Here is a 27,296-nt window from a genome sequence, read left to right as displayed (position 1 = left end):
TTATGTACCAAAAGAAATAATTTCAAAGAACTTCAGCAAAGTTATATGCCTGGAAATTGTCATATTTACTTCTGCTTTTTGTACCTCTGATTATATATAGTAGCAATGCTTTTTCATATCCATTATGCTTGCTGAAATAGTAATGAGTCTAAGCAATAAAATTTGATTAAGAATGTTAATTCTAAAAAAATACTGCAGTCAGTAATGAACCAAAGTTGCAAAGTGTCTCCAGTAGCATTTCTTAAACCACTTTCTTTCTCAGAGTTCTACTCATTTATAAGGCTATTTCTGGAAAAATTTGAGAACATCAACTTTACAGAGGTAAGGAGAAGATGAAGAGGCACACACAGCTTTTGACCTGCTTGTAATAAATTGACCATGGTTAAGAGAAACTACATCTGTATCATTTATAACCATACCTGGATTATTTATATGTTATAAGTAACATTATCATCATCCCCAATCCGCTTCTGAACACTGTAAAAGCAGGAGAGCTTCTAAATCCAGAATGCTCCATTAACTCCTCAGTTTCTAAGAATCTGGTCCAGGCTCATACTTTGTTCCCATTTAACGTAATGTTTCTCTATCAATCCTACATCTATGATAAGGCCGTGACTGCCTTACTGCCTTGCCTATGCTTCTGCCTCCTTACTACTTACAGCATTGCTCATCCCTGCCTAGCCGATAACCAATTTCTGTTTTCCTGGATCATCACCATAGTTTCAAGCCACAATACAGATTGTAGATCTAAGCACTGTCTTCCTTGACTTGTCTTCACCTTCCCTAATGTAACATAGACCCACGGCACATTAAGGATACTGCTTCTGACTGGATTAGTAGCCTTTGTCAACATTATCCTGTTATAGGAGTCTGAGTTTGCAAGTAACAGCAAGTCTTCATCTCAGCATGTGAATGTATTGTTTGAGATAGCTGTACATCTAGCCAATCTGGGTGCTCCCCTACTATGCATATTCAGCAGGTTCCATTAAAATCAATTTGACAGGACTTAATACTACAAGCCATGCTGCCTTTCAAGATGAGCTACTGTATATGCAAAATACTTCAAATCCTTTGAGCTAGTTATCAGGAGTGGGAATGCAAACCCACATGAAGCACAAGGAATCAGCTAAATCAACATTAGAAATCACCAGCTGGACCATCAAAACAACCTTTGCTGTGGCTTCACAAAGCAAGAAGCCTAGATAACCTATTCCACTGAGCCTCATGGTAGCATTGTCACTCGTTCTCTTCAAATTTTCAAAAGCAGTAGTGTTATACAAATAAAAGTTTTAGGTCACTGCATTTCTCTTTTCAACTAAATTTGGGAGTGTAATGACAATGTTTTCATTTTTGCTTTTTTGTTTTTATGTTTCTATGAGATACTTGCGCCAGCCAAGCAAAAGTGTGATACAGTGAAAAAGTTCACACCTACTTGATGATAGCTTCATGGGAGCGATAGTTCTCACACAGTAAGATCCTGCATGGAAATTCTGCAGGGTAATGTTCATAGAGTCGATCCAGTAATGAAACATGAAGATTTCTTTCTCTGGCAAATTCACTATAGACAAAAGGACTAAGCTGCAACAAAGAGAAAACCAATCACTTTGTTATTTATTTAGATTTATAACTGAATCAGAATATCTATACCGAACGTTACCTTGTCTGTTTTGTAAAATATCAGGAAAATGGTAAATGGTAAATTAACAATAAATGTTTCAATCCATGGTGAAAAAATAGCATTGAATTTGCCTTTTGCTTCCTGTGTCTCTAGGCAACAATACGGCCAGTATGCAAGGCTCCTGTGCTTCCAAACCACTGAAGCAATGTGTCAAACAAGTTTACTTTTTGCTTTACTGAGAACTGTCCTGGAGAACTACTTCCAGGTTCTTAAAGGCCCTTGGCCAGGATGCCCTTGAATGGGCCTGTTCCGTCAGTGAGTCATCACTGCTGCTGCTCTTGCTCCACATCACCTCTCGCTGTTGCTGCCACTTGCTGGCTTGACAGCCAGAGGGCCAGGCAGGCACACACAGATCCTACTCCTCTTCTCTTCACCACCACTGAGTGAACCCTTCCAAGTCCATTTATCATCACAACCTTGCAGGTTTCTAACTTAGTTAGTTAGTTAGGTAACTTTCATTTCTATACCACCCAAAGCTGAACCTCTCTGGGTGGCTTACAACTAAGCATAAGAACACAATAAAATACAATAGATGAAAAAGTAAAAACTTAAAATAGCATAAAAAACATGAGAAGCCAATTTAAAAGCCCCGGCCAGAAAAGAAAAGGCACCTGGATAACCATGTCATGAATGACCACAGGGATGTCTTTAAAGGCTTCTGCAAGAGGGCTGTCTTAACCTAGCACTGAAAATAGGGCAAATTTGACCCCAGGCAGGCTGCAGCAGGGAGAGTGTTCCAAAGATGGAGGACCACCACAAAAAAGGCTCTCTCCCTAGTTGCCACCCTCTGAGCCTCTCAAGGGGTTGGCACCTGGAGGAAACCCTCAGAAGTTGAGTTTTCCATTCATTTTCATTTCCTTTTGTGATTATGCTGAATTGTCATTGTCTGTGTGATAAGGCTGCTCATCCATGGTAATATTCTCTCTAAAGTTTACTCTTGACTGTCAGTGAAACTACGCTTTCTTCTGATTCTTTGACTCCCGCCATTTCGTCTTCAGATGATTTAACAATTTCTCATTCCAAAAAACACGCCACATGATTTATTTTATGCTTTTGTCCTCTTGCCCTTTTCAGCATCATTATTCAGCATTTAATGGCAGAATGTTTGGGCTTACTTTTTGGTCCAATGTCCCTGTTCATCACAGTAGTGATCTTAATGGTTACACTGCAAACTACTTCAATTTTTCAGTTCTCCTTTTCAAGTGGCTTATTTTACTTCTGTTCAGCTTGTTAAAACATTTCTGTTTGGTATATCAACTTTGACAATTATATCATGCTTTTAACAATGAGCAATCATTAATCATTGTCAACAGTAAATCTGTTTATGCATTTACCATTTAGAATTTTAGCCTACTTAATCCCCAGAGATTAGGGAGAGTAAGGGGAAGAAGCTCTACAAGCTGTGACAAGGCAAATTTGTGATCTAGTGCTGCCACCACTGCCGCCTTGCTGGCATCTGAACTTTGTTGTGGAACTTCTAACTGGCCTTTTGCAAACTCAGTTCTAGCAGAGTACCATCCCACTCCCCGTTACAAAAACCTTGGGTGGGGCTGTCGCCAAAGGGGACAATGCTAAAGACTCTCCCATTTGGAGGGACATGAAGAAAAGGCTTCTCTCCTTGCTTGGTTAGAGGAAGAGGTCTGCCTGAAAAATTGTTGCCACAAGAGCTGCCTGCACCAAGTATCACAGAAGAATAATCAGTCTGTAACACTAAAAATGTGTCCCTCAAAGAAGCAGGGGAGAAGTTGGGAGTCAGGGGCTATCTTTATGGTTATACAGGGTGGAGGAAAAAACAGAGGTGGGGGACAGCTTGTCTATAATGAAACAAGGTACAAGAATAGGGTGCTACATGTTTTCACATTATCCCCCAACCTAATCAATCTGGATGGCACTGGCATCTGACTTCCTGTGTTGAAACTTCTGCTGATGAATGCCAAGCTGATAGCAGTAAGACAACTGCTATCCAGGACTTGATTTCTGGATGAGCATGCTAACCTAATCTATATGGATGAAGACCTGTTTGGAGATGGAACGGTAGTGGTCTACTGGCATTTATCACCCTCACCAGATGCCCTACCCCACAGCCTGCTGGATAAACAGATGTGTTTGAAGATGGGTGCCCAGGACAGAAAAGGGATTCTGTTGGTGTACTATCTACCATACTGGTCAACAGTTTCCCTTCCTGAGCCAGTTGGGGCTGGTATTGAAGACCGCTGGGTTTGTTGTGCTGCAGGATTTCAACATTCATGCTGAGACTGTATTTTCAGGAATGGCTCAGGACATCATGGAACAACTTGTTCCAAGTAGTATTTGACCTTCCCATATTGCTGGGCATACTCGGAATCTTGTTTTCTCTGCTGGATGAGGTGAGGCCTGGGGGTGGAGGGATTCTCTTTAGTTCTGTTGACCTGTAAAGTTGGTGTACAGCTCAACTACCTGCTGGCAAATGGAATCTCTAATGTTTTCAGAGGCAGAAAAATGCTTTTCTGTTGTGGCAGGCCTTTGGGAATAGTCTAAACCTGTTAGATTGTGCTGGACTAGCTCTAATGTTTATGCTGTTTTTATTGCAGCTTTAATGTTGGTACTTCATGCAATTTTAATATTGTAGTTGCCTTAATTGTATTTTAACTTTTGTATATTGCTATTCATATTGAGATTGTACTAGTCTTTTAATTTTATAAGCCGCCTTGAGTATGGGGAATAGGTGGAATACAAATCAATGTAATAATAATACAGTAGACAATTATTACTACCTCTTAGTACTGGCAGAAGATAATGCTGAAAGCCAGTCACTTCCTAAGACCAAGCAGTGAATTTATAAGAATTGTTTGACTACAGCCCTTCCTGACCTATGCTTCACTATTTTAACTACTATACCATACCATTTATTGGAGTGGTTTATGCAAGTGCTGGTTTGTAATTTGCAAATATAGCTGGTAGTTGTCTAGATCTATTTTATTTCCCTGAAGAAAGAATTTATATGAGTGAAGTTCAATACTATGCAGCCTTACTTGCATATGGTCTCCAGCCAAGACAATTCTTGTATTTTTATTTGCTAGTGCTAGAGGCATGATCGTCTCACACTCCATTGCTTGTGCAGCTTCATCTAACAGAATATGTGTAAAAAAACCTACAAAACAGAAACAGACAAAACGTTAAGTAACAAGTGATAAAAATGTGATAACTTTGACATTGAGATTTGAGTCTGTAAAACTGAATCAAATCTAATCAACACAAGAACATACCTTGTAAATTGCCTGTTTTTTGCAAGCAATTTTCAGTCAATACATGCCAACAGATTATGTCACTTCCTTGTCATCCCACAAGAGGTGAGACCAGCAAAAGTTAAGGATTAAATGAAAACTTTGCTTATGGCTGATTTAGAAATGCAATAAAAATATTTTCCCATTAAGATTTTCCAGACCCTACTGGAATTAGTTTCCCTCTATTCCCTACCTTCAGGGATCAGCCAATGCCCTCATTTCTTTTTATAGACAGACCCAGTCCAACAAAGAGCTTTTAAACTGAGTATAAATGGAGGGAAAACTCCTTTCATCTGAAAATAAAGTGGTGGTTCAAGAACAAAGAAACGTAAGGAGGAGGAGGCTTTTTAAAAGAAGCCTCACAACAGGGATAATTTTGCCTTGGCAGGAGGAAGAGGTGTGCAAAGTGGGACAATTACATCTATCCCCCTTGTTGTGGTTGAACCAATTCTTACTGAATTTTAGACTTCTGGCAGCCTTTCCTCTCTGCAGGAACAGCAGATCTAGTAAATAGTCTAGTCACCCAGAAGGTAAGTGTGGAACAAAGGTTAAAGTGGGACTCAAGAAGTCTGGATTCTAGTTCCCACTCAGCCATGAAACTCATTGGGCAAGTCACTGAATCTCAGCCTGACCTATCTTGCCAGGTTGTTTGTGAAGATAAAACTGAGGAGGAGGGGAGAATTATATACGCCACTTTGGTTCCTTGCAAGATGGAAAAGGCAAGGTATAAATGTAATAAATAATGGATTATGATAGAATATGGATAGCCCTTGGGAATTCTCCTCTTATATGACTGGTGTTCCTGTCAAAGTTGGGGTCAGTCTGCAGAATGTGGTGATTTTTGGGTAGTTGACAAAAATGTGACCGGGTGACCTCATCAGTTTACCTGAGCTGAAAGCAATGAGGCAAGGGGACACATAATTTTCATACATTTTAATGATTTCTCAAAATTATACACTTTTGAATGTTGGTGGTAAATGAAATTAAATCATATTTATTTTTATATTGCTTAGTTTTCCTGATTATACTTATAGTATAATTATACTGATTACACTAATCAGTCACAGTTAAATTTATTGCGTATACTGATTGGTTCTTACAAGTTTATTATATTTGTTTCCTGTTTTTGTTATACTCAGTGCATGATATGTAATTCATGCTTGTACTGTATTAGTAAGAGTAATAATGAGGATATTAAAGTCTCTTTAACTTCCAAACTATTATTTGTTCCCCTGATTTTTTTTAACAAATTGCTGGTACCTTGACCTTCACAGCACCCATTTGGTAAAGAGAGAAGACTCATGATGATAAATATGTGCATGACTTTCTAACAAGATTTATAAATACAAATGAGAAGAATAAAACTTTTTTCATGCATACTTCCTCACCAGGTTCAAGATCCAGTTGACATAGATATTGTGATGTATTCAAAGTAACTACTACTACTCGTTGTTTAAGAATGTCTTCTTTTTGTGGCATCTGAAAGGTGGAATGTGTGCTTGAAATCAAACAGTACTGATGCACAACTGGGTGGACAGTTTTTACCCAGCGATTTCTGAAATATACCCTGAAAAAAGAGGAAAAACCCTTATTTTTTGCATAACACAACTGTAATGAACTCTTAACTATCATTGAATGCACGATATACAGAAATGTATTATTTAATATGCTCTACTCTCTTTTCACAAAACAAAATTTGCCCATCTCTCCAGTATGTAAATTATATGAATGCTAGGTTATCAAAATTCATAGTGTTCTGATGCAGCACTTCAATTTTTTCAAACATCTGTTTATCCAGCTTTGTGGATATGCCTTCTACTGATTAGCTTAAATGATGTTGTAACATGTTCCTTGCAAGAAAGTTACTAGAATCAAGCCACTCAAGGGTATGGTAACTGTGAGAACACATATTTGTGAAATTAACATTACTAGCCACACAGGAAATACACTTAATTTGATTCAGAAAATCCCATACTGACATTGTCCATGGACAGACTTAAACTACAATCCTCCAGGGAGCTGGGACAGAGCTCTGATCTTTGAGTCACTACATCTCTGTGAAAGCATAAGGCTCCGGGGGCCTAGGTAACTTCCGAGACCATGCACGACTCCCCTTCCTATCCCAGCATAAAATGTCCTTTTCTTTAAGAAAATTGCACAGTAAAGTACCTACAGCATGCAGCTCACAACTGGCTTTGCCTACTCTGTTTCCACTTCCCTCCCCGTCATACAAAGCATTCCTTAGTGTCTCAACAATCCTGACCCTTTTGTATTCTCTGCATTTAGGTACATATATTGACTGCCTTATGAAATTGGCTTCAGCTTGTCTCATCAACCAAGAAAGTGTCACTCCCCTAGTCAGAAACCTTGGTCAAGGCAAACACAAAAGCAAGCTAATCAGAGACTTCCTTGCTTGAATTTCCACTGCTCAGTGTACCATATGCAGAACAATCCATGTTGTGACTGACTCTGCCCTTTGAGCAAACATTGTGAAACTGGTGCTGTTTTTTTAAGCAGATCATACAAACCTGAAATCTTTCCTTCCCTGTGTACTGAACTGTACCTACCCTAGCTTACTCTACAATTAAGATAATAGGTACCTTTGTCATACGGAATGACAATAGCAAAAGCAGCACATTTCATTACCAACACAAACAACATCAGTCTGATGGTTCTTTGTCTATTCCAATGCACCTTCAGGAGGGAATGCTCTGCAGCTACAAAGGGTTCAGAAAAGGAAATGGGGGCAATCTATCCCCGATCACACACTTTCTTTCCAAAATTCAGCTTTCCAGCTGCTTTTTTCCAGCAGTATTTGCTGCAGAATACCCACACTGGCACAGAAGAATGCTTTAGTTCAGCTCTAGACAGACTGGAAGGGTAGCTTTGCAATCCCCTCCAGCTGTGTGTGGGGGCGGGGGGGGGAATCTCAGGAGCATGTAAGAAAGAAGGAACACTCTTCTTCCCTCATCCCAAGCCTTCCCCTGCTGTGCTACACAGCTGCCAATCCAAATCATGTGAATTTCATATAAAGGACACCCTGGTCTGCTGAAAAGGAAAAATATGTCCACTATCCAATCCTGTAACATGCAGCGGAAGTTGTTTATACATACACCCAACCTCTACAGCCTCCCTCAGATCCAAGAAACTTATAACAAGCTGTCAGAAATTTGAGTAGGCTAATCCCTTCCTAGCCTGGCCTCCTCCCATAAGGCAAGATGAATTTCCCACCTCAGAGAAATGTGGTAGAGAAGGGAGAATGTGGGCACTTCCTTCCAATGCCTGATGACACCATAAATGTTCCTTTTTTTTAAATTCCATCTGTCTACTGCTTCCAGTCATACTTTGGTCCTGAAGCATCAGGGAAGGTGAGCACTGCTGTAGCAAGAAAGGGGCCAGCACAGCTCTCTGAAAGAACCACCCCACCCATTCTTTGCTTTGAGACTCAGATGAGGCACTGAGCAAGCAGATTCTCTGGAGAGCTGCAGAAGAAATATAACCCACACAGCTCTCCAAACCAGCCAGCCTAATGCTTTGCTCTGAGAGATCCTCAGAATGAGGAATCAGTCTGGCCGCTAATTTGGAGAGCGACATCAGCTGCTGTCCTATTGTGGCACATGTTGCAGCAGGAGAGTATCTGGTGTGTCTCTACACAGGAGCCTCAATTTGGATGTCTCACTCTGAGTAAAGTTGTCTCAGAGCAAGACATGAGTAGAAGTGGAAGAGGCTGGGGGAGAAGGTAGAGGGGCCACATGTCCTCCCATCTCGGTCAGCAGGACATCTTTCATCACTTGACTCCCTCTTTTCCCTGGCCCCCGTTCTTTTTTCTTTTAATTGACACAGGCCTCTACAGTTTTCAGTAGAAAAAAACTTGATACACTGACATAATGTAATCATCCTCTACATTCTTAGAACATTTTTCTTCCTCTCTCTAGACCAGCGCAACAACATCTGGAGGCCATAGACTGTCTACCCTCGCTCTAGATTGTTACTATAAGCATTCAGTGAAAGATGGTGAAGGTGGGAAAGATGCCAGATGAGACCATCAAGCCCCCACTCCTCAAATTGTTGCTGATGCTGCAAAGAGCATAGGTGAATTGCGCTGTGTATCACAGAACACACCTGACTGCTGGTGCTGGGAAAAAGAACTCCACTGCCCTAGTAGGCTGCAAGCAGTGGGAAAAGATGGTGGCTTTTGTACCCAAAATAAAATAGGCAGCAGGACAACCCTAAAGGGGTCGCTTTGGGACACACTGCTTCAGGTTCTGAAAAAGGAAAGAATAAGGAAAAACAGTCTCTCAACAGTCTGTACGGAAGATGGAAAGACCTGGCCAGATGCTTCGCATCTGGTGAAAGGCCTATTTCAGCCTTAAAACGCCTTGTTACTGTCCCCTTAATTAGCTTGCTTTTTAATGTGTTCTGTCTTTTAGAAATTCTGGTGCTTCCCTGAGCATCCTTCTTTCTCAGTGGCTTTGACTTAGCTACACTTCTGATGTACAACCCACATTTACTGTTATAGGTAGTAATGAGGGAGAATAATACTTTTGTTAACACTACAAATATGTCAAAGCAAATTATCAAAGATATTAGACAGAGATGATAAATATAATGCACTACATGTAGCTAATCTAACCATTACCAATTGCAAGGAAAGTAATGTCCCCTGAAGAAGTTACTATAATTGTCTGAAGTGTTATACTAAGCGTAAAAATATGGAAAAGGGAAATAGGGAAACTAGAAAATTTAAAAAGTCTCATGGAAAGATTACCAATCAATTTTTTCAAAAGCAATTACTCAAGCGGTGGCAGTAACTGACCATAAGCAATAACGTGATTCTGGTTTTAGGATAAAGAACTACAAACCATTTCACATATTATGAATCCATGTTTGGATGCACTGTACACCCAAACATATGAAGTGACTATGTACATACATACATGCTGATGCTGGGATAATGAGAAACTTCAGCACTCTACAGGGTGTACATGCAATGGAATATATGCAAATATAGCCATTCCAAATATGGCTGGTACATTTGTAATTCATAGTGTATGAAGAATCGTAGGACCAAGTTACCTAAATGAACATCATCTCCAATATGAATCTCTCCATATAGCACGAAAAAGCCTCCCTCTTACTTTCTACCATATATCACCAATATCGAAGCTGCATTTGGTAGAAATGAAAAAAATAACTTTTCCAGCAGCTGCCTCCAGGCTCTAAGCTTCTCTGCCCAAGGAGCGCCCATTAACACCACCCTCCATGTTATTGGTTTTCCACCAAATGTCACACAAAAACTATGTGTCTCAAGAGGCTTTCCTTTATTACATTGCATTGTGTTTTAGCGGTTTGTTGATTTTATCTTCTCTGCTGTACTTTCTACTTTGATATTCTACTGTGTTTTATTGTAATTTCATGAAATCAGTGTTAGCCTCCTTTAGTACTCATTTGGAAAGGCAGTATTCAAATTTCTATAATAAATAGTATTGCCTACTAAGCAACAATAGACATTTTGCTATCTTGAAAACAGGATCTTACTGCCCCCAGTACAAGTGAATGAGCAAACTCTCAACAGGTTTTCAAAAACCATACAAATTAATAATGATATCTTATGGGCCAGATCCCAATATTAGTTTAATCAGACTCAAGAAAACAACATGCCATTCATGTAAGCATCAGAGGAATTTTACTGCCTCCTAATTTAACATCATTCAGGTGAGCTGGCACCAACTTTACTATATTTTTGGTGCCAGCTCAAGACTTTCCTCTTCCGCAGGGCATTTAATTAGTTGGAGTTTTGCTAACGTTCAGCCAGGTTTGCTTAAGTTTTTGGAATTTTATATATGTTTTAAATGTGGTTTTTGTGTGGTAATTTTTTCCTAATGTTTTCATATTGTGGTGCATTTTAAAGTGTGTTTAATGGGTTGCTGTAAACCACCCAGAGAGTTTCAGCTGTTGGACAAAACAGAAGTTAAATAATTACAATAATTCTTTATTTTATGGGTTGCATCTGTTTGTTTCACAGAAGAATAGAAACTGCTACTAGAATAGATTCCCCCATCTCCCTGCACACTTCCCAAAACAGCTCCTAAGAATTGGGAGAAACTGGAGCAGATTTCAGGAATGCAGTGGGAGGAAAGGAAAGGAAATTATTGCATGACTATGTGTCCACCAACATGTTAGATGGAGCCCTGTAACTGCTATTGAACAGATAAAACTGCATTTGTGAATTGAGAAATTCACATTAATTCTGTTATATCACCATTAGCCAAGGTTATAAGCACCATTCATATGGCTTCTGATTTCAAATTATTTATTTTTCTTTTACTATGTTTATATGCTGCCAAGCAGTCCAAAGGGTTCTCTAGGCTCCACACACCACCACACACTCTTCAAGAAAAAGAGGTTCTCTACTGGCTGGTAGTTGGTCACTATCCCTGTGCCCAGGATCAGTGGTCTTATCACAGCTTTCTTTAGGGAAGCTGGGGCCAGTCTCTCTCTCTCTTAAAGAGGCATTGACAGCCTCTTGGACCCAGGTACAAAGCCCCTCACTCGATTTTCCAATCAGCCATGATGGGCAAGGGTCAAGAGGGCAAGTAGTAAGGTGAACTGAACCAAGTACCTTGTACACATCATCAGGTCATAGTAACAAAACTCATCAATAATAAGACTAAGAAACAGTGCACCATACACATTCAGAGATTGATCTAATTCAACTGTGGAGTCCAATTCACAAAGGATCTAAACAATTTTTTCCATCAAAGTGCAAAGCAAATTTGTCACAGCAAGCTGTCAAAGGCTCCAGGGTTTTGTCTGGTAGACCAGACTGAAGGAGAGCCAGGACCACTCGAAATAGATCAACAGGACAGCACTGTGAATTGTTATCTTTTCGCTTGTCAGACTGCCATTTCTAGTGCATGTTTTATATAAACTATCCATCACAAAACAAAATTAAGACATTTTCCATTCATTGCTAGAATAAGAGATATCTGCAAAGTGATTTTCTTTAATTTAGCTGTGTCAGATGAAAGAAGTTCGTTCCAATTCAGTGAGATAACAGTGATCTAAGCAATTTGGTTTCATGTTCCAGGTCTAGCATAGCTCTGTCTTGCGACTGTGAAGTAACACTTATCTCATTTTACCCTCTTGTTTCTTTTCACACCTTTTTCAAAAACTTCTTTAAGAGTTCATTTAAAAGTTTGGAGATGAATAGACTCCAACAAAGACAGTGACAATGCTTTTTTGTAAGTGAAAAATCTTTAAAATATACATGCTCAGTTTATACATCCAAAATTAACTAATGGGCAAAAGTAGGATTATTTGAGAACTATTTCCTCCAACAAGCCATGCTGCCTGAGTTTAGACAACCCAGTAAACCACAACTACTTAATGATTATGCAAATCCACCCAGCATACATCAATGCTCACAGCTCTGGTAGTTTGCTTCCCTTGATATATCCTTAAGGTTACTATTCAGGTAGCCCAATATCTTGCTTCAACTTTGGAGAGAAGAAGCAAGGGAAAACACCAAATCCATTAAACCAAGTTCATGTACATTTTTCACCTTCCAAATTACCTAAAGGCTCATATTCACAGTTGAGGTAGGGATAGAATAATAAGATTTATCCTCTTCTACTTAGGAGATATCTTGGTATTAGGTACATGATGCAACTTCAGATGTAATTTTCTCTCATTTTAAATATAAAACATTGGCTCAGTAGAAAGACATCTTCCATTAATAACTTCTGCCCTGACTTCAAGACAGTGGAATGCAGCAGTAAATCAAATCCACCAGCAAATGAATGTGCGGCTAAATGATCTCACATATTAAATTAAATGTATGTCTATTATTACACCAAATTCCACATATTCCATATACAGATATAAGCAAAATATTCCCTAGGGGGTATTTTGTAATCCAAAAGAAATTAAATTATCTTCTGGGGTTTTACAATTTTAACCTCCCTAATACCCAAAACAAATTCATTTAAATACACAAACAGTTTGATATTGAACTAATTTCACATGATGCTCTAAATATGCAACTTCTTTGATAGTCATTTTCTACAAGTTGGCATGTGTTACTGATTTAAAACGACAATTTACCCCAAACAAAATACAATTAGTATTTTTTTTTTAAAAACTTAGCATTTTAGAGGACTATTACAAAAATTGTTCAATTAGACAATCACATGTATCCATGAAAGAAAGGCTTAAAAAAGGATGTCTTTATCTTTAACGTATGAAATATACTGACACTAACATTATTCCATTTTGCATTTTAGTTTCTATGGACACAATCCTATGCTTGTTTCAACAGAGAAATGTCCTTCAACTCCAAACCATGTATGCTGGGAGTTAGAGGCCTTTTCTCTGTCTAACCATCCAAACAATTGTGTCTTTGGTTATGCAGAAGCACTGCTTTAAATGCAAATAAGCCTGAAAATACTGAGATTTTATTTTCAAAACTATTTAGAATAGACATCTTTTCTTAAGATATAGTAAAGATACATAATAAAGCCTTAAAAAATACCTGAGAGGTCTTGCCTGGGGATTGCCTGCTTCTACATATGGATGTAAATAATCCTTTATGTAGAGATCAGCAGCACTATTAGAATGGGTGCAAATGAGAATCCTGCTGGAATAAATGGTGCAAATAAAAAAGCAATGAAGAAACACAAAATCATTCAAAGCAGTAAAGATACAAAAAAATTGTGACCATCTTCCCCACACATTTATTTCAATGAAATTAGTCTGTGAATTTATGGTTCAATGAAGTTTCTAACTAATTTCTGTGGGAAGATTTAAACTTTCAACATAGTTGTTAAAAATCATTTAACACTTAAAACTAATGGTGTTTTAATGTTTAAAATAAAGATACCTTACTTAATGCTACACAACACACAGCTAAGTATAATGCATTGAATTTATTCAACAGGTTGCCAAATTTAATTCATTCTTCTAAGCAGAGACTACACCTTTAGACTGCCAAATTCTTTCCTGTATTTCTGTATGAAACAATGATGGATGGTTGTTGTTTTTTTTTAAAGCTGGATGGAGACTCTGTACTGCTAACTTCCCATTAAGTAAAGAGTGGCATTTTCTTTCCAATTACATATCTATATAATATCCCATCTCACCTAGTATCCTGCTGTTGGAGTATGTGCTTGACTGCCTGAGCCAAAGTGAAGGTTTTGCCTGTCCCATAGGGACCGATGATAAGCACAGGAGGCAACTGTATTGAAAGTGGAGTTGTGATAGCCAGAACAGCCTCTTTCTGCTTTGCATTGAGCCTAGGATCCAATTGCTCATCCCACTGTCTGCACAATAGAAAGTAGGACATTTAGCAACACCAAAATGTCATGAATGAAAATGAAATGATTTTAGAATCTTCAAGGCACCTATGTCATACCAACAATATCCCAACACGTTCTTGCACAATTTTTACAATCTGAACTAATATTCAGTATAAATGTAAGAAGAAAAAAAATGAATTGTTTCACATATATTTGTTCTATTGACTTTTTTAAACTTTAAAAACTAACCAAAATACTGATTTCTATTCAGTTCACCAACCACATTATCATAATTTAATTAAAACACACATCATTAAATCAACACAGAACTTATTTACTGATTACTCATTTTATTTACTACATTTAATAATAATCCCTCATTATCTTTGATTAATTAAAGCCCAAACCAGATTTTAATAAAGAACGAAGCAGCTTAACTTTAAAAAATGCAGTAAATCGTAAAACCTCTCTTAAAATCCTATTTAGAATTAAAAGCCTGCATTTGTAACTGGGAAGTAATGGTATTTTAAGTTTGTTAGTAATGAGCCTTAGGACAAGAAACTCCTCTAGAGATATTTAGTAAGAGTAATGTTTCTATAAGCAGTAGGCACAGATAGTAGAAAACACCTGTCAGTGGAGTCAATATGGTCATACTTTTGTTACATGATCTCTATCTTGGAATTCATTTCATAGATCTAAAATATTTGTATTAAGCAGTAGCTAGTTCCAAGGGGTTAAAACAAGAGATCAGAAAAAATCTTGCATTTAGTTTGTAAGTTAATGCCTATGAATATCTAGCTGAAGGAAAACCTGGTAAAAGCTAAAAAAAATATTATGGTTGCAAGCCAAAATACAAAGAGAAACTCAGAAAGAAGATCATTCTGAATTAGTCAAGAAATATGGAAGCATTAGACAGAAATAATACCTTTATGAAGAGTACAAAGATACTGAGACACATTGAACTGTATTAATTTCTACTGAAATAATCGCATGACTTCAGTGGGATTTATACCAGAAATTAGATGGGCTCCATATTTGAGGCGCAATATCCTACCAAAATAATTTGTAGCATATACTCTGTATTACTGGAATAAAATTGTATTGTTTTATAAAGATGAGTTATAATGGGCTGTATCCAACCCTGCTGTTCAGTTCTGGAAAGAAAACCACTGGCGGATGAGTTTTCCCCTCCCCCATGCAGCTCTCCATTCATGCCAAATCTGCCCCAGCAGGTTGTTGGACACTCCAAAACAAATCTGGAATGTGCATGGAATGCTGCAGGGGAGAGGAGAGCAAGGGAATGTCCAACCACATGATGTGGGTTGGACATTAAGCTATAGATACAGATCGTGGACAGTATCCAGTGGTGCCATTTTGCATATTCAAACAGAGCTATGCTAAATCTTTCCATTTTGCAAATGGCTGCCCATTACACTGTCTATTACACAAGTGATTGTGTAAGGCATTATGCAACCAGTTGCAAGAACTGCACAAGCAGTATGCATAAGCATGCTTGCACAAATGTAACTTGAGATTCTTCTCTTGCAGCTAGTTTCTATCATTTGCACTAACAGAATGCCACAGTTGGACACTGCCCCATCAGTTATAATAAAAATTCAGTAACAAACCCACACCCAAAGTGGCAAAGGTAAGGCTTGTACAAAAGCAGGCTCCAAGTATTTCCCCTGCAAGATGAGGAATGACGAGAAAAAAATGCCTGTGTAGTCTGTGATGGAGTTCTGCATCCAGCACATGCAAAAATATGCATCAATCGCCAATGCTGCATCATGAACTATTGACATGGCACCATCAGAGGGCTGGTGGCATCAGCTTTTAGAGCACCAATCACCTGTATTGGGAGGTAGCTGACTGAAATCAGCCCAATATTCTCCACTTTCATCTTCAAGAGTGCATGAATTAGATTCACGAACCATCCCTCCCACCAAAATAGGTTTAGTGTTAATTCCTGTAACACACAGTGTGCACATATCTGGCCTGGGGAGCTGTATACTTTTCTGTGAAAGTCAGATACAGTCTTTGCAGTCCTTATCTTTTAACTTATTTTAAGAGATTAAAATCACAGTCCTTTGACAATAAACATTTAAGAAAAAGAAAGAAAATGTCACAGTTCTTAATGGGACAAAGCCACTTTGAACTAGTTAATTTGATAAAAAATAATTATTGTGAAAAGGCAATTTCTGCCAATCAGAGGTGGATTTTATCCAATTTTTGGTTCCACAATTCTCATGCTAAAAATGCCTTTGGCAGTTTGCTAATAATAATCTAAGAAACAGACATAAACTATCTAATATAAAAATAGTTTGTTCAATACAGAAAAACTGACTGGAAACTCCAGTGTATATGCAACTCTAGTGCAAGCACATCTTTCTCAGTTTCTACCTTATTTCAATATAGTTTTTGTGACTACACATGGAAAGGATGCAAAAGGATATTTAAGTGATATCTATGTGCATGGTGAAAGCTCAGCATACCAGAGATTATCCAAAAAAAAATTGTTCTTTTGAAGCTATGTCACCATGATGTCTAAACCTAAAGTCTAAACCTAATGTCTAAACTTTAGCTCCCCTTTTTCATCTCCAAGTGCAGATATACAAAATAATACAGAATCTTCTTCTGTCTCTCTCTCCTATTGATTGGCTGAAATGCTCCAAGGACTACAAGGATAACTGGCTTCTACCAGTGAACTCTTCATAGTGTCTTACCTTGGAGGAACACCACAGTCAATATTTATCCTACAAACCCAAACCTCCAAATGTGGTCCCTGCCCCCAAAGAGAGTATAGAATGGAGAGTCAAGCCTCGGCCTGAAAGGAGCAGACCATATGCTTCCTAGGCACCCTTGAAATAGGAGGAAGGTGGAGCAATTTGTGTGACCCTCTTATTTTTATGCAAAGGTAGGCAGGCAGACTTTATCAATCACATATACCCTTTACTGACTGAATCACCATTTTCTGTCCATGTGCAGACTGATCAAATCGACAGGATAGGCAGACCTCACATAATAGCAGATATTGAATAGGTAATAATATTAATTTAAAAATATATCATTAGAATTCTAAATATATGATTTTGTATATCCTTTATCCATTTCTAACCCATTCAGCAGTCCTTAATGATTCTTTGCTCTTTTGGAGTGATTTATTATTACAGCTATTATGAATGTTAATAGTTCCATGAGTTTCCCTAAGGGAGTTTATGGCCTGGATCTAGAGCCTGCTTCTTTCAGACAGAAGGGCCCCTTCCTTCTGCAGAATGTTTCTGATCAAGCCGAGTTCTTCCACTGGTGGAATGAGGAAGGAGGCAATTTTTACACGTTTCCCCTTTTCCTGTGCTGCCCTGACATCTCTTAAAATTCTGCTCTAGTGAGTTGTGGGGGGGGGGGCAGAAGAGCATAGGAGGTGGTGCTGAAGCTGAAGGGGAAGAGAGAGATGGAGAAGTGGCAAAGATAGGGCTGCTGCTTACTGATGGCCAGGTGGGACAAAGCCTGGAATCAACCCTCTGACAAAAAGGCACAAGGGAACTAGTCAGATGAGGGGATGAAAGTCCTGAAAAGTTGGCTGAGAGTTATGGAAGTAGTTAAGAGACAGAATGAACCACTCTCAAAGAGCTAATAACCCTAACCTTCAAGACCAACTAGACTAGACTACTCAAGTCACTGCAGTGAATTCCCTAGGAATTGGTCCTCAGACCTGCTGCTGCAAGGAAATTATCAGAAGCACAGCCCACAAAACTTCTGTTTGCACAGCAGAGGTCACCATGTACTACCCTTACTGGAAGGCTGACAAGGCAACTCCTTAATCCACTTATTAGTAGAATGGAAAATCTGTGACAGTTTTTCATGGCTCTTTCCAGGTATTAGTCCCTCAGACACTGCTCATTTCAGTTTCTTTCTGAACTCTGTTTCAGGCTCTCAATGACCGTTCAGTTAATTATTGGAGGTACATGGAATATCCTTTTCACATACCAGCCAGTTGGCCACTGAGGATTCCAAGGTAAGAAGATTAATCCCTATTTTCCCATATGAAAACAAGCTAAATTTCCTATGAGAGAAGAATTGCCACTTACTTTAAAACTCTGTTCTTGAAGTTATTTTCTCTATGATGATCAACAGAAACAAAATTACTTCTTTTGAGACTATTTGCCTTGTTACTTATTCTCAAGGGGCTCTTTCCTTGCTCCAGGACTATCTTGGATGCGTGTGTAGGCTACTAACACAAAGAGTAGCCCAGGACTTATTCATGAGTAAATGCCTTGCTGTTTTGCTAATTTATTTAGCCTTGCTTCATGAACACTTCTTCCAGGAAGGTACATATGAATCAACTCTGAGTACATATATATCGGACTTTTGTATTCTCATTCAATCCATAAAAACAAAGCATTTGAAAGGGACCTCTTCCATTACTTTTTTGCTTTTAAATCTCCTTTGAATCCTTTACCACTGACTTCTGTTGGGATGCTATCATCTGTCTACTCACTCTGACCACCAGCTGAAGAGCACGCAAAACTATACTCTTATTCTCACACTGCCAAATGTGGCCAAGACACAGAGCAAGAACAAACCTGAAATGACTTTGCTTGTAACAATTCTGACAAACAGACTGTCACTTCGTTTCCTGAGTAAATTTACTCAGTATATTTATTTTTATATTTGTATCCCACCGTTTTTCCTCTGAAGGAACTCAAAATGGCTTACATAATTCCCCTCCTGCTCTCAATCTTATCTTCACAACAACCTTGTATGGTAGGTAGAGGTAAGTATCTGTGAAGCCACCCAGTTGGCTCCATGGCTGAGTGGGACTAAAACTCAGATCACCTGAGTCTCAGTCCCACACTCTTAACCACTGCACCACACTGGCTTTATATTAACATCTGAGTACTTCCATCCCAGAAAGGTTTGCTCTATTTCTCTACACACAATGAATAATGCTGGCTGGCAGCTTTTAAACACATCTAATAAACAAACAAGCCCAATAATACCTCAGCAATTTAGCAATTTTGCCAACCCAACCTGATGGCACAGTAGATCAGATCAAAAGTAAAGTACTACACCTTCTCTAGTGACTGGTATCAGATATTATGGAGGAAATGGGAAATCGCTTAACGTGAGGAAATGATAATCTGGTGGTTCCCAGTTCCATCACATCTTAAATTGGAGGATCATATACCCTGGCCATCTGTGTGATTAGCTACTGGTACTCCTATCATTCCCAATTTTGACAGTCATTATGTTCCATTTCCAATAGTTTAGGGGAACCCAAGACGCAGCATATTTTGATAGCTGGTTGTAAACCAACATGAGTCCTTGAGGATAGGTGCAGCTGCCAATCTCATTATGATTGTGCATCTTATTTGCAGTGATGTGCAAATAAGAATATATCTTTTACTAAAGCAGCTCCCATCATATAGGATACAATTAATTACAATGGACTTTTGATATCAGAGAGGACAAAGAAAGCTGATCTCCTAAGCTTAAGTTTCAAGGATAAGTTTGCTTTACTATTTACAGCTATTTGAATTCCTGGTCCTATATTCTACAGAAGGGCAAATTTAAGGATGTGTTTTAGCCATTGCTACAAGGAATGCAAAATAATATCACTATACCAGTTTCCAGTATCAAAGTGTATTTTTGTACCTGTTGGGACTCCAAGGTATTGTGGGAATCATGCTGACATCTGGAAAGAGAATACTGTTGTCCTTGATTCTGTCCAAGGCATAATGCATTTCACAGAGGGGTAAGCGGTTTAACTGAAACTGAAGTTCAACCTATGGTGCATACAAAATGAATGAATGAAAGGTATGCCAGAAAACATGCAATTAAAAGGAGTGGTATTAGGCTTGGTTAAACAACTCTATTGAAATTAGATATGCCAACATATTTATAAACCTTGTAGAGAAAACAGCAAATTGCATTACAATCTTCCCTAACTGGTTTATATGAACTTTGATCAATCAAAAGGTCAATGGGAACATTTTTGTAACACAATCTGCATTTTAATACTATTTTATATATAAGTGTACTAGTGCTTTTATAATTAGGTGGTGCCTGCTAGAAAATAAAATTCAGCCTCCTCACAGATAAGCTCATTTAGGAGGTCTATAGCAACTGTGAGGAACTTATTTCCTGCCAGATGTTTTCCATTCAGCACAGCCAATGGTAAAGAAAAATGAAAGTCATAGTGCAACAACATCTGGAAAGCCACAGGTTCCCCAATGCTAATGTAAGGAATCAAAGCTTGACTTCAAAAAAAAAAAAAGAACATGTCACAGAATACAATTTTATTAGCATAAAATCTGCCACAACAAACCTCCAGTAGAGGTTAATATGCAATAAGTACTGTGGAGGAATTAAAAAAGAATTAATGGATTGTTCAAATCCATGTAGGAAATTTGGAGTAAAGGGAGGCACCTGATGAAAAAGATGTGAGTTGAAAGTAGAAGGAGAGATCAGAAATGTTGAAAAGGTAGGCCCTTCACTGAATTTAATAATGCAGTAGTTTTTTCTGAAGCAATTTAAAATCATATGTCTGTATTTTATAATAAAATTACATATTAGTTTTTACTAAAACGACTTCTAGCAGGACATTATTAAAATATTTTTTCCTTGACTGTTACTTGATCCTAATAGATAAGAATGGTCCCAGAGAAATATCAATATACTTCCAAAATCTGAAAATGCACACAATTAGTTCAGGCAACTGTATTACTCACAAAGCAAATAAATAAATGCAATTTTATTGAGGAAATGGATAAAAGCAACTTGAAAGAAAGCAAATTATGCAGATTACTCATAAAAGCAAGTAATGCGCATAGTATTAATTTTATCTTAATACTTCTGTCCAAGGGTAATTATTCAAAATCAAAGTACTAAATGAAAGGTTGATTTTTACATAGACCCCTATATAAATGGACATCCAACAAGACAGTTTTTTAAAGGATATGAATAGCATCTATAATTACATCTGCACACAAAAAACATTTATACAACAATCACATTTTAATTACCAAAATTTATAGCAATAACTATTAATAGTATTTTAGATATTTGGCAATGTTTGAAGCAGGGCTGCAGAACCTCAGGGTGGATTTGATCACCAGCCTTTCTAGGGTCTCAGTATGTCCCTCCAGGGCTCCTCAGATGGTCATGTGCACACCCCCTTCCTCTACAGTCACCAATAATGCCCTGGTTTCCTGGCTTTTCTGTAGTTTTCATACAAAAGTCCTCATTCAAAAGGGTTGAAATGTCTCTCCTAAGGTTTACTGGCAATAAGAGCGTTAAGATAAAATATGCTGGACTTTGGTACTGTCTCTTTCCCTTTGGCCCAGCACCTTTTGCTTTCACCTATGTTCACCATTGGAATATGGCTCCTAAAAGCTTCTCCAAAATGGAATTCAGCCCTCAAGCTGAAAGAGATGCAACATCCCTGTTCTACAGGAATAAATCTGTTACACAAAAAGCAAGGAAGTCTTTAAGGTGCCAAAATACCTACTATGGCATAGGTTTTCACGGATGGGATCACTCTTATGAGTGCATAAAATGTTATCCTCAGTTGGTAAAGTATTAAACAAAAATGCACATACTGGAAGAACTGGCTAGAAATGTATCCATGGCAATTTTATACATATATTACAGATAACCACAATGGGGTGGATCCAGGCTTATGCTTCCACAAACCAATGGGTTCCTTCCATTTGTGGAAGAAACCAGGAGCCAACAGAGGCTTCTCAGTAGGGCAGGGATGGAAACTCTGTGGCCTACACATCAAGTGTTGCCCATAGTGGCCTCCCAGTTCTTTTGGCTGACACTGCTCTTTGACTTTAAAGCCCCTCAAGAAAGAGGTGGAGATTTCTTTATCTGTGGTCAAGTGAGTAAATATGAATAGAATTCAGGTTTGGCATGCATGCTTAGTAGAAAGCATTCAGCTTTGTACAGATTCCATCACTTTATCTGCTCTGTCCTAGGTCCCACCCAAAGTTTTAGCCTCACCCACTGCTGGAATGCAGTCTCTGAGACCTTTTTCAAATGGGAATTCAGCCCCCCAAAATGATAGTCGTCCCTGAGCTAGGGGAAGAGGGCAGGGCATGATTTTTGCCCATTATCCTTTTCCTTTCAATCCCCATTTCCACCTCTCATGTTATTCCAGAATTTCCCCCAGCCTTCAGAAATCACATGGGAGGTGGTGCTGCGGAAGACAGAGAAAGAGGGAAATGAGTGAAAATTATTTCCCTGCTCCTTACCTCCAGTTTTAACATGAATCTGCTAAGCACAAGTCTGGTTCCAGTCTAATAATCACAGTAACCATATACAACAGCAATAATAGGTGACAAGAGAATCTAGAATAAGGTCAACTTTTTGTTCCTTCCCATACATCTCACGTCTAAGTTCTCCTGACATAACTTTCCATAATCGTCCATCACTTAGAAATCATACTCAAGGAGAAGATGAAGTGAAAGAACACGGCCATGTATAACTATATTGTGGGTCAATAGAGCCTAGATTGCAAGTATTAGAACAGAGTAGTAGTACAGTTGAAAGGGGCCTATAAGGCCATCATGTCCAAACCCCTGTTCTGCTTCTACATGAGATCACCTATCTGGCCACAGGCCTGCACCTTTCCAACTTAGCAAAGGTGACTTGATATGCTAGCTCAATGTATAGTCATGCAAGCAGAAGAGCATTATGCAGGCTTGCATGAAATGCTAAACCAGGATGGATAAAAATGAATGGCTCTTTAAGTTAAAAAAAGTTTTGAAATTTAAACCAGAATTTAAAATAGACAAATAGACAAAAGGGTATACTGGGAGGAGGAGGCCCGTTGCAGAAGGATTCTTCCCAAGGCTAAGGCTGATTACGAGCTGAGACTTGCCAAGGATATCAAGAGCAACAAAAAGGGCTTCTTTCAGCATGTAAAGAGGAAGAGGAAGGGGAGACAAGTGGTGGGACCACTAAATAAGGAGGAAGGAGATCCAGTGACTGATATGAGGGAACAGGCACAGATGCTAAATGACTTTTTTGCCTCTGTGTTCTCATAGGAGATTAGATAAATTTGGGGACTTAGAGGCACAGATTAGTCTCACCTCCCTTGAAGTCGAGGGGCTCCTCAGGGCATTGGACATTGCAAAGGTGGCAGGCCCTGACGGGTTACACCCGAGAGTACTTAGAGAGTTGGCAGGGGTTCTCTCATGCCCGCTGGCCTCCATTTTTGAGGCCTCATGGAGAACGGGTGAAGTTCCAGAGGACTGGAGGGTGCCATCAGTGGTCCCAATTTTCAAAAAGGGTAGTAGAAGGGATATGGGGAATTATAGACCTGTTAGCTTTACATCCATTGTAGGAAAAACAATGGAAAGGCTCTTAATAGAGATCTAGTGATGCTAGATAGGGAAGGGAGGCTGAGAGCCACACAACACAGCTTCCACAAAAACAGTCCTGCCAGACAAGCCTTGTGGAATTCTATGACAAGGTTTTGAGATGCTTAGATGGAGGGGATGCAGTGGATGTGGTATACCTGGATTTCAGCAAGGCCTGTGACAAAGTGCCCCATGATATCCTGGTGGAGAAACTGAGGAGTTTTGGGATACACCAAAGCACTGTCCGGTGGATTAGGGCATGGTTGACTGACTGAAAGCAAAGGGTAACCATTAGTCGGGAATCATCAGGATGGCGGCCAGTGACAAGCAGGGTCCCCCAGGGCTCTGTCCTGGGGCCAATCCTGTTTAATCTTTTCATTAACGACATGGAAGAAGGGGTAAACAGTCTGCTGATCAAATTTGCAGACGACACTAAAACTGGAGCAGTGGCCACAACTGAGCAGCAGGTACTCCAGATCCAAAAGGATCTGGACAGACTATGGAAGCGGGCAGAAGACAACAGGATGCCACCCTTGATTGCATAGCCAGAAGCATGGCTTCTAGATCGATAGAGGTATTACTACCACTCTATACGACTCTGGTGTGCCTGTTACTGGAGTATTTGGGCCCCTTTTCCAGTTTTGGGTCCCTTGTTACAGGACGGATATAGCCAGGTTAGAGTCAGTGCAGCATAGGGCCACAAGGTTGGTGGCCGGTTTGCAGGGGATGGGGTATGAGGCGAGACTGATGGAACTGGGTCTCTTCAGCCTGGAGAAGAGGAGACTCACAGGGGATATATTGGCGACATGCAGGTATGTGAGGGGATGTCACACGGAGATGGGTAGAGACCTGTTCTCCCCTGCAGAGGAAGGCAGGTTGCACTCCAATGGAGCAAAGCTCAGGGAGCCAAGGTTCCATTTGGATGCCAGGAAGCATTTCCTGACAGTTAGGACCTCGAGGGTGTGGAATGGGCTTCCACAAGAGGTCGTTGAGGCCCCATCGGTGCGGGTGTTCAAGGATAGGCTGAACATGCACATGGTGGGCATGTCATGAGCAGAGCCAGCTGGTGCCAGGGGTCAGACTAGATGGCCTGGGAGACCCCTTCTGACTCACTCTGTTTCTATGTTTCTAAAAAAATAACCTTTTGAGGAAAAACTATCTGAAGATAGTTTTCTATTTAAGATACATTATAGGCCACATGTTATGAAATAAGGATTAGCTTTTAATTAGGTAGCATGAGGCTGTATATTCATGCTATGTTTACATTTTTGGGAAAATGAATTCTATTAACCCATTCACAATGTCATGATCTTCCTGAAGTTTATCTAAGATTATTGGGCAATTTTTCTATTTAGAAGATATTATCACAAACACTTGGTTTTACAGTTCTCAAAACTGTGAATTGGTGTCCACAGGGATCGCATGCCTCTTCTTCACAGCAAAAATGTTATAAAATACACATACAGAGTTGAGGAAAAAGACCTTAATCCCATCGTTGCTTTGCCAATCTATGTACACAGAATCAACCCCTTACCTCTTAAGTGCTAAATTTCAAAAAGTCAATGAATAGAAGATTGTGAGGAGTGAAATAGATCTGCACAAGAAGTGTGAGGAGGGAGGGGCAGGCAGGAAAGAAGAAAGTGAAACCTTTTGAGCAGAATACTCTCCAAGTCTGGATCTTTTTGTGTCTAATCTGAGGTTTATCATATTTTTCCCGGGGAAAATTTTTATTATGGCAGCAGGCTATAAAAGAGACCTGGTTTGGGAATATTTTAATGACATTCCTCTACCTATGGGTAAAGCAGGCAATGTGTGCAAATTTTGTAGAAAGCCATGATATAATTCCAATCTTACTAAGTATCGTGATTTAAATCAAATCAAGACAAACCATCCTACAAATAAGCTATGGTGGGTTGGTTGATCACAGAAAAACCCATGGTACAGCTGGGTATACAATAGATTGTTATCTCTCTCCTTCACCCTCACTCTTCTAGCCCAGTGGTTTTCCACCTTTTCACAACTGGGGACTGGCAAAAACAAGAAAACCACTTTGAGTACCACTGAGGCAGAAACAAAAAGCTATCTCTCCCCTTCCCACCCACCTGGCAACACTGGCACCCCCCCCTCCCCACGAACACAATGTCAACCAAGGCAGAGGTGGTGGAGCACAGCCATCTCCTGTGCCAATACGTGACAAGCGGAATGCAGTTCCCGCACGGACCAGCAGGAAATCTCCAGCGGACCAGCGCCAGTCTGCATACTACTGGTTTAAAAGCACCGCTCTAGCCAACTCCATACTAACCACTGTCCTTTGCAGGAGAACCCCCCCCCTCCTTCCCTACTTTTATTTTTACCCTTTTTTGCTTGCAGTTCCTTTTATCCCACAATAAAATTAATCTCCTAGGTTTGAACAGCACAATAACCCATCATAGTACAAACCACCCCTAGAACAAACTATGGGCTGTCAGGGTAGGCTGTCACCAAAAATTAAGTCATGCTGTTTGAAGAAGTCTTTGGATTACACAACAACCCACTGTGGATTTTGTGTTATGTGGATCAGGGCAAAAACTTCTTGTTTAACTGTAAAGTTATTATCCATAACTGCCACAGTGCTAATAATTAATCTGTTATTGATTAATGTAAAATCAAACTAAAATTTACTTTAATGGAAAAGGACTGGAAACCTATGAGAGAAGTCAAGGATGTTGCCAGACATTGATAACTTTATAACAAATCCATGAAAATACAAGACAATGCTAAAGTAGGCTATGAATATTCAAAAAGAGCTAACATTAAAAAACAAGGTTTGAAGTGCTACCCACCATAGTCCCCTAGAAATATAACTTGTGTAATATGGTACAATAGAAAAGGGCCTTGAATTTGTTACAACAGAAATCATGTTTATACTTTAAGAACTATTTTCCTAAACACTAAAAAGAATGGTACTATTTCCTCTGGTAACTATTTACATTACAGACACCCACAGTCACCCTGCTAGCCTCAAGCTATATTTAACATATGATCTGGTGTTACTCTAAAACAGGTTCCTCTTGGTGGTGGCTTTAGAGGAGGTATTTAGTGCTTTGGACCTCATGCACTCACCTCTGCCTTGAAGACAATTATTAAGACAAGTTACTTGTCCTTTGCCAAGTCTCCCACAACAGTTATTTTGTGGTGATGCCTCAGATACTGCCAGATTGCCTAATTCTTTTTTTAACAGATAGCTGGTAAGACTTGGACATCTGGTACGATAACTCTCCCAGTGAGTGCCATGGGAAATAGATGACTAAAGGTTGTAACAGAAAGACTCTTAGTAAGCAACTGACAGTAATAGGGGAAATAAAGGCACACCCAGCACCCAAACAGTTCTCAAAAACCACAGCTGCCTCTCATTTGCCACATTAATCTGCCTGGACAGGCAGCTCCCACCAAGTGCACCCAATAAACCCACCTACTAGATGAACTGCAGGACTTTGCAGCCAGCTGCATAAAGTTGGCAAATGCAGCCAATAAGTGCAGAAAATAACATACAATCACTGTATTCAGGCTCTTATAATTCAACATGTGATATTAGAAAACACAATAATCTTAAGGTCTAGAGGCTATATCCAGTGAAACCATTTCAATAGTACAAATGATTGAAGTTGTACTAGTGGATAACAAATTCTGAACTATGTACAAGGAATGAATCCAG

The 27,296-nt window shown here is 39.2% G+C and overlaps 1 protein-coding gene across 3 annotated transcripts in view; it reads right to left on the bottom strand.

Annotated features, from left to right (window-relative positions):
* The window catches only part of HELZ (helicase with zinc finger), a 148,518-nt gene that overhangs the window by 59,552 nt on the left and 61,670 nt on the right, over positions 1–27,296 (bottom strand). For 2 of the 3 annotated variants that reach the window (XM_044449538.1, XM_044449537.1), the window contains 6 exons: positions 19,890–20,020; positions 14,082–14,261; positions 13,475–13,579; positions 6,330–6,508; positions 4,690–4,808; positions 1,433–1,578 (listed from right to left, as the gene is read on the bottom strand). In XM_044449538.1, coding sequence (XP_044305473.1) covers positions 1,433–1,578; positions 4,690–4,808; positions 6,330–6,508; positions 13,475–13,579; positions 14,082–14,261; positions 19,890–20,020 — 860 coding nt within the window. The remainder of the gene's footprint in view (positions 1–1,432; positions 1,579–4,689; positions 4,809–6,329; positions 6,509–13,474; positions 13,580–14,081; positions 14,262–19,889; positions 20,021–27,296) is intronic. The other variant, XM_044449539.1, reaches the window with a different exon arrangement.

Source organism: Varanus komodoensis, unplaced genomic scaffold (genome assembly GCF_004798865.1).
Source record: "Varanus komodoensis strain SLA01 unplaced genomic scaffold, ASM479886v1 scaffold59_1, whole genome shotgun sequence".
Lineage (NCBI taxonomy): Eukaryota > Metazoa > Chordata > Lepidosauria > Squamata > Varanidae > Varanus > Varanus komodoensis.
This window is presented reverse-complemented; position numbering and strand designations above follow the sequence as displayed.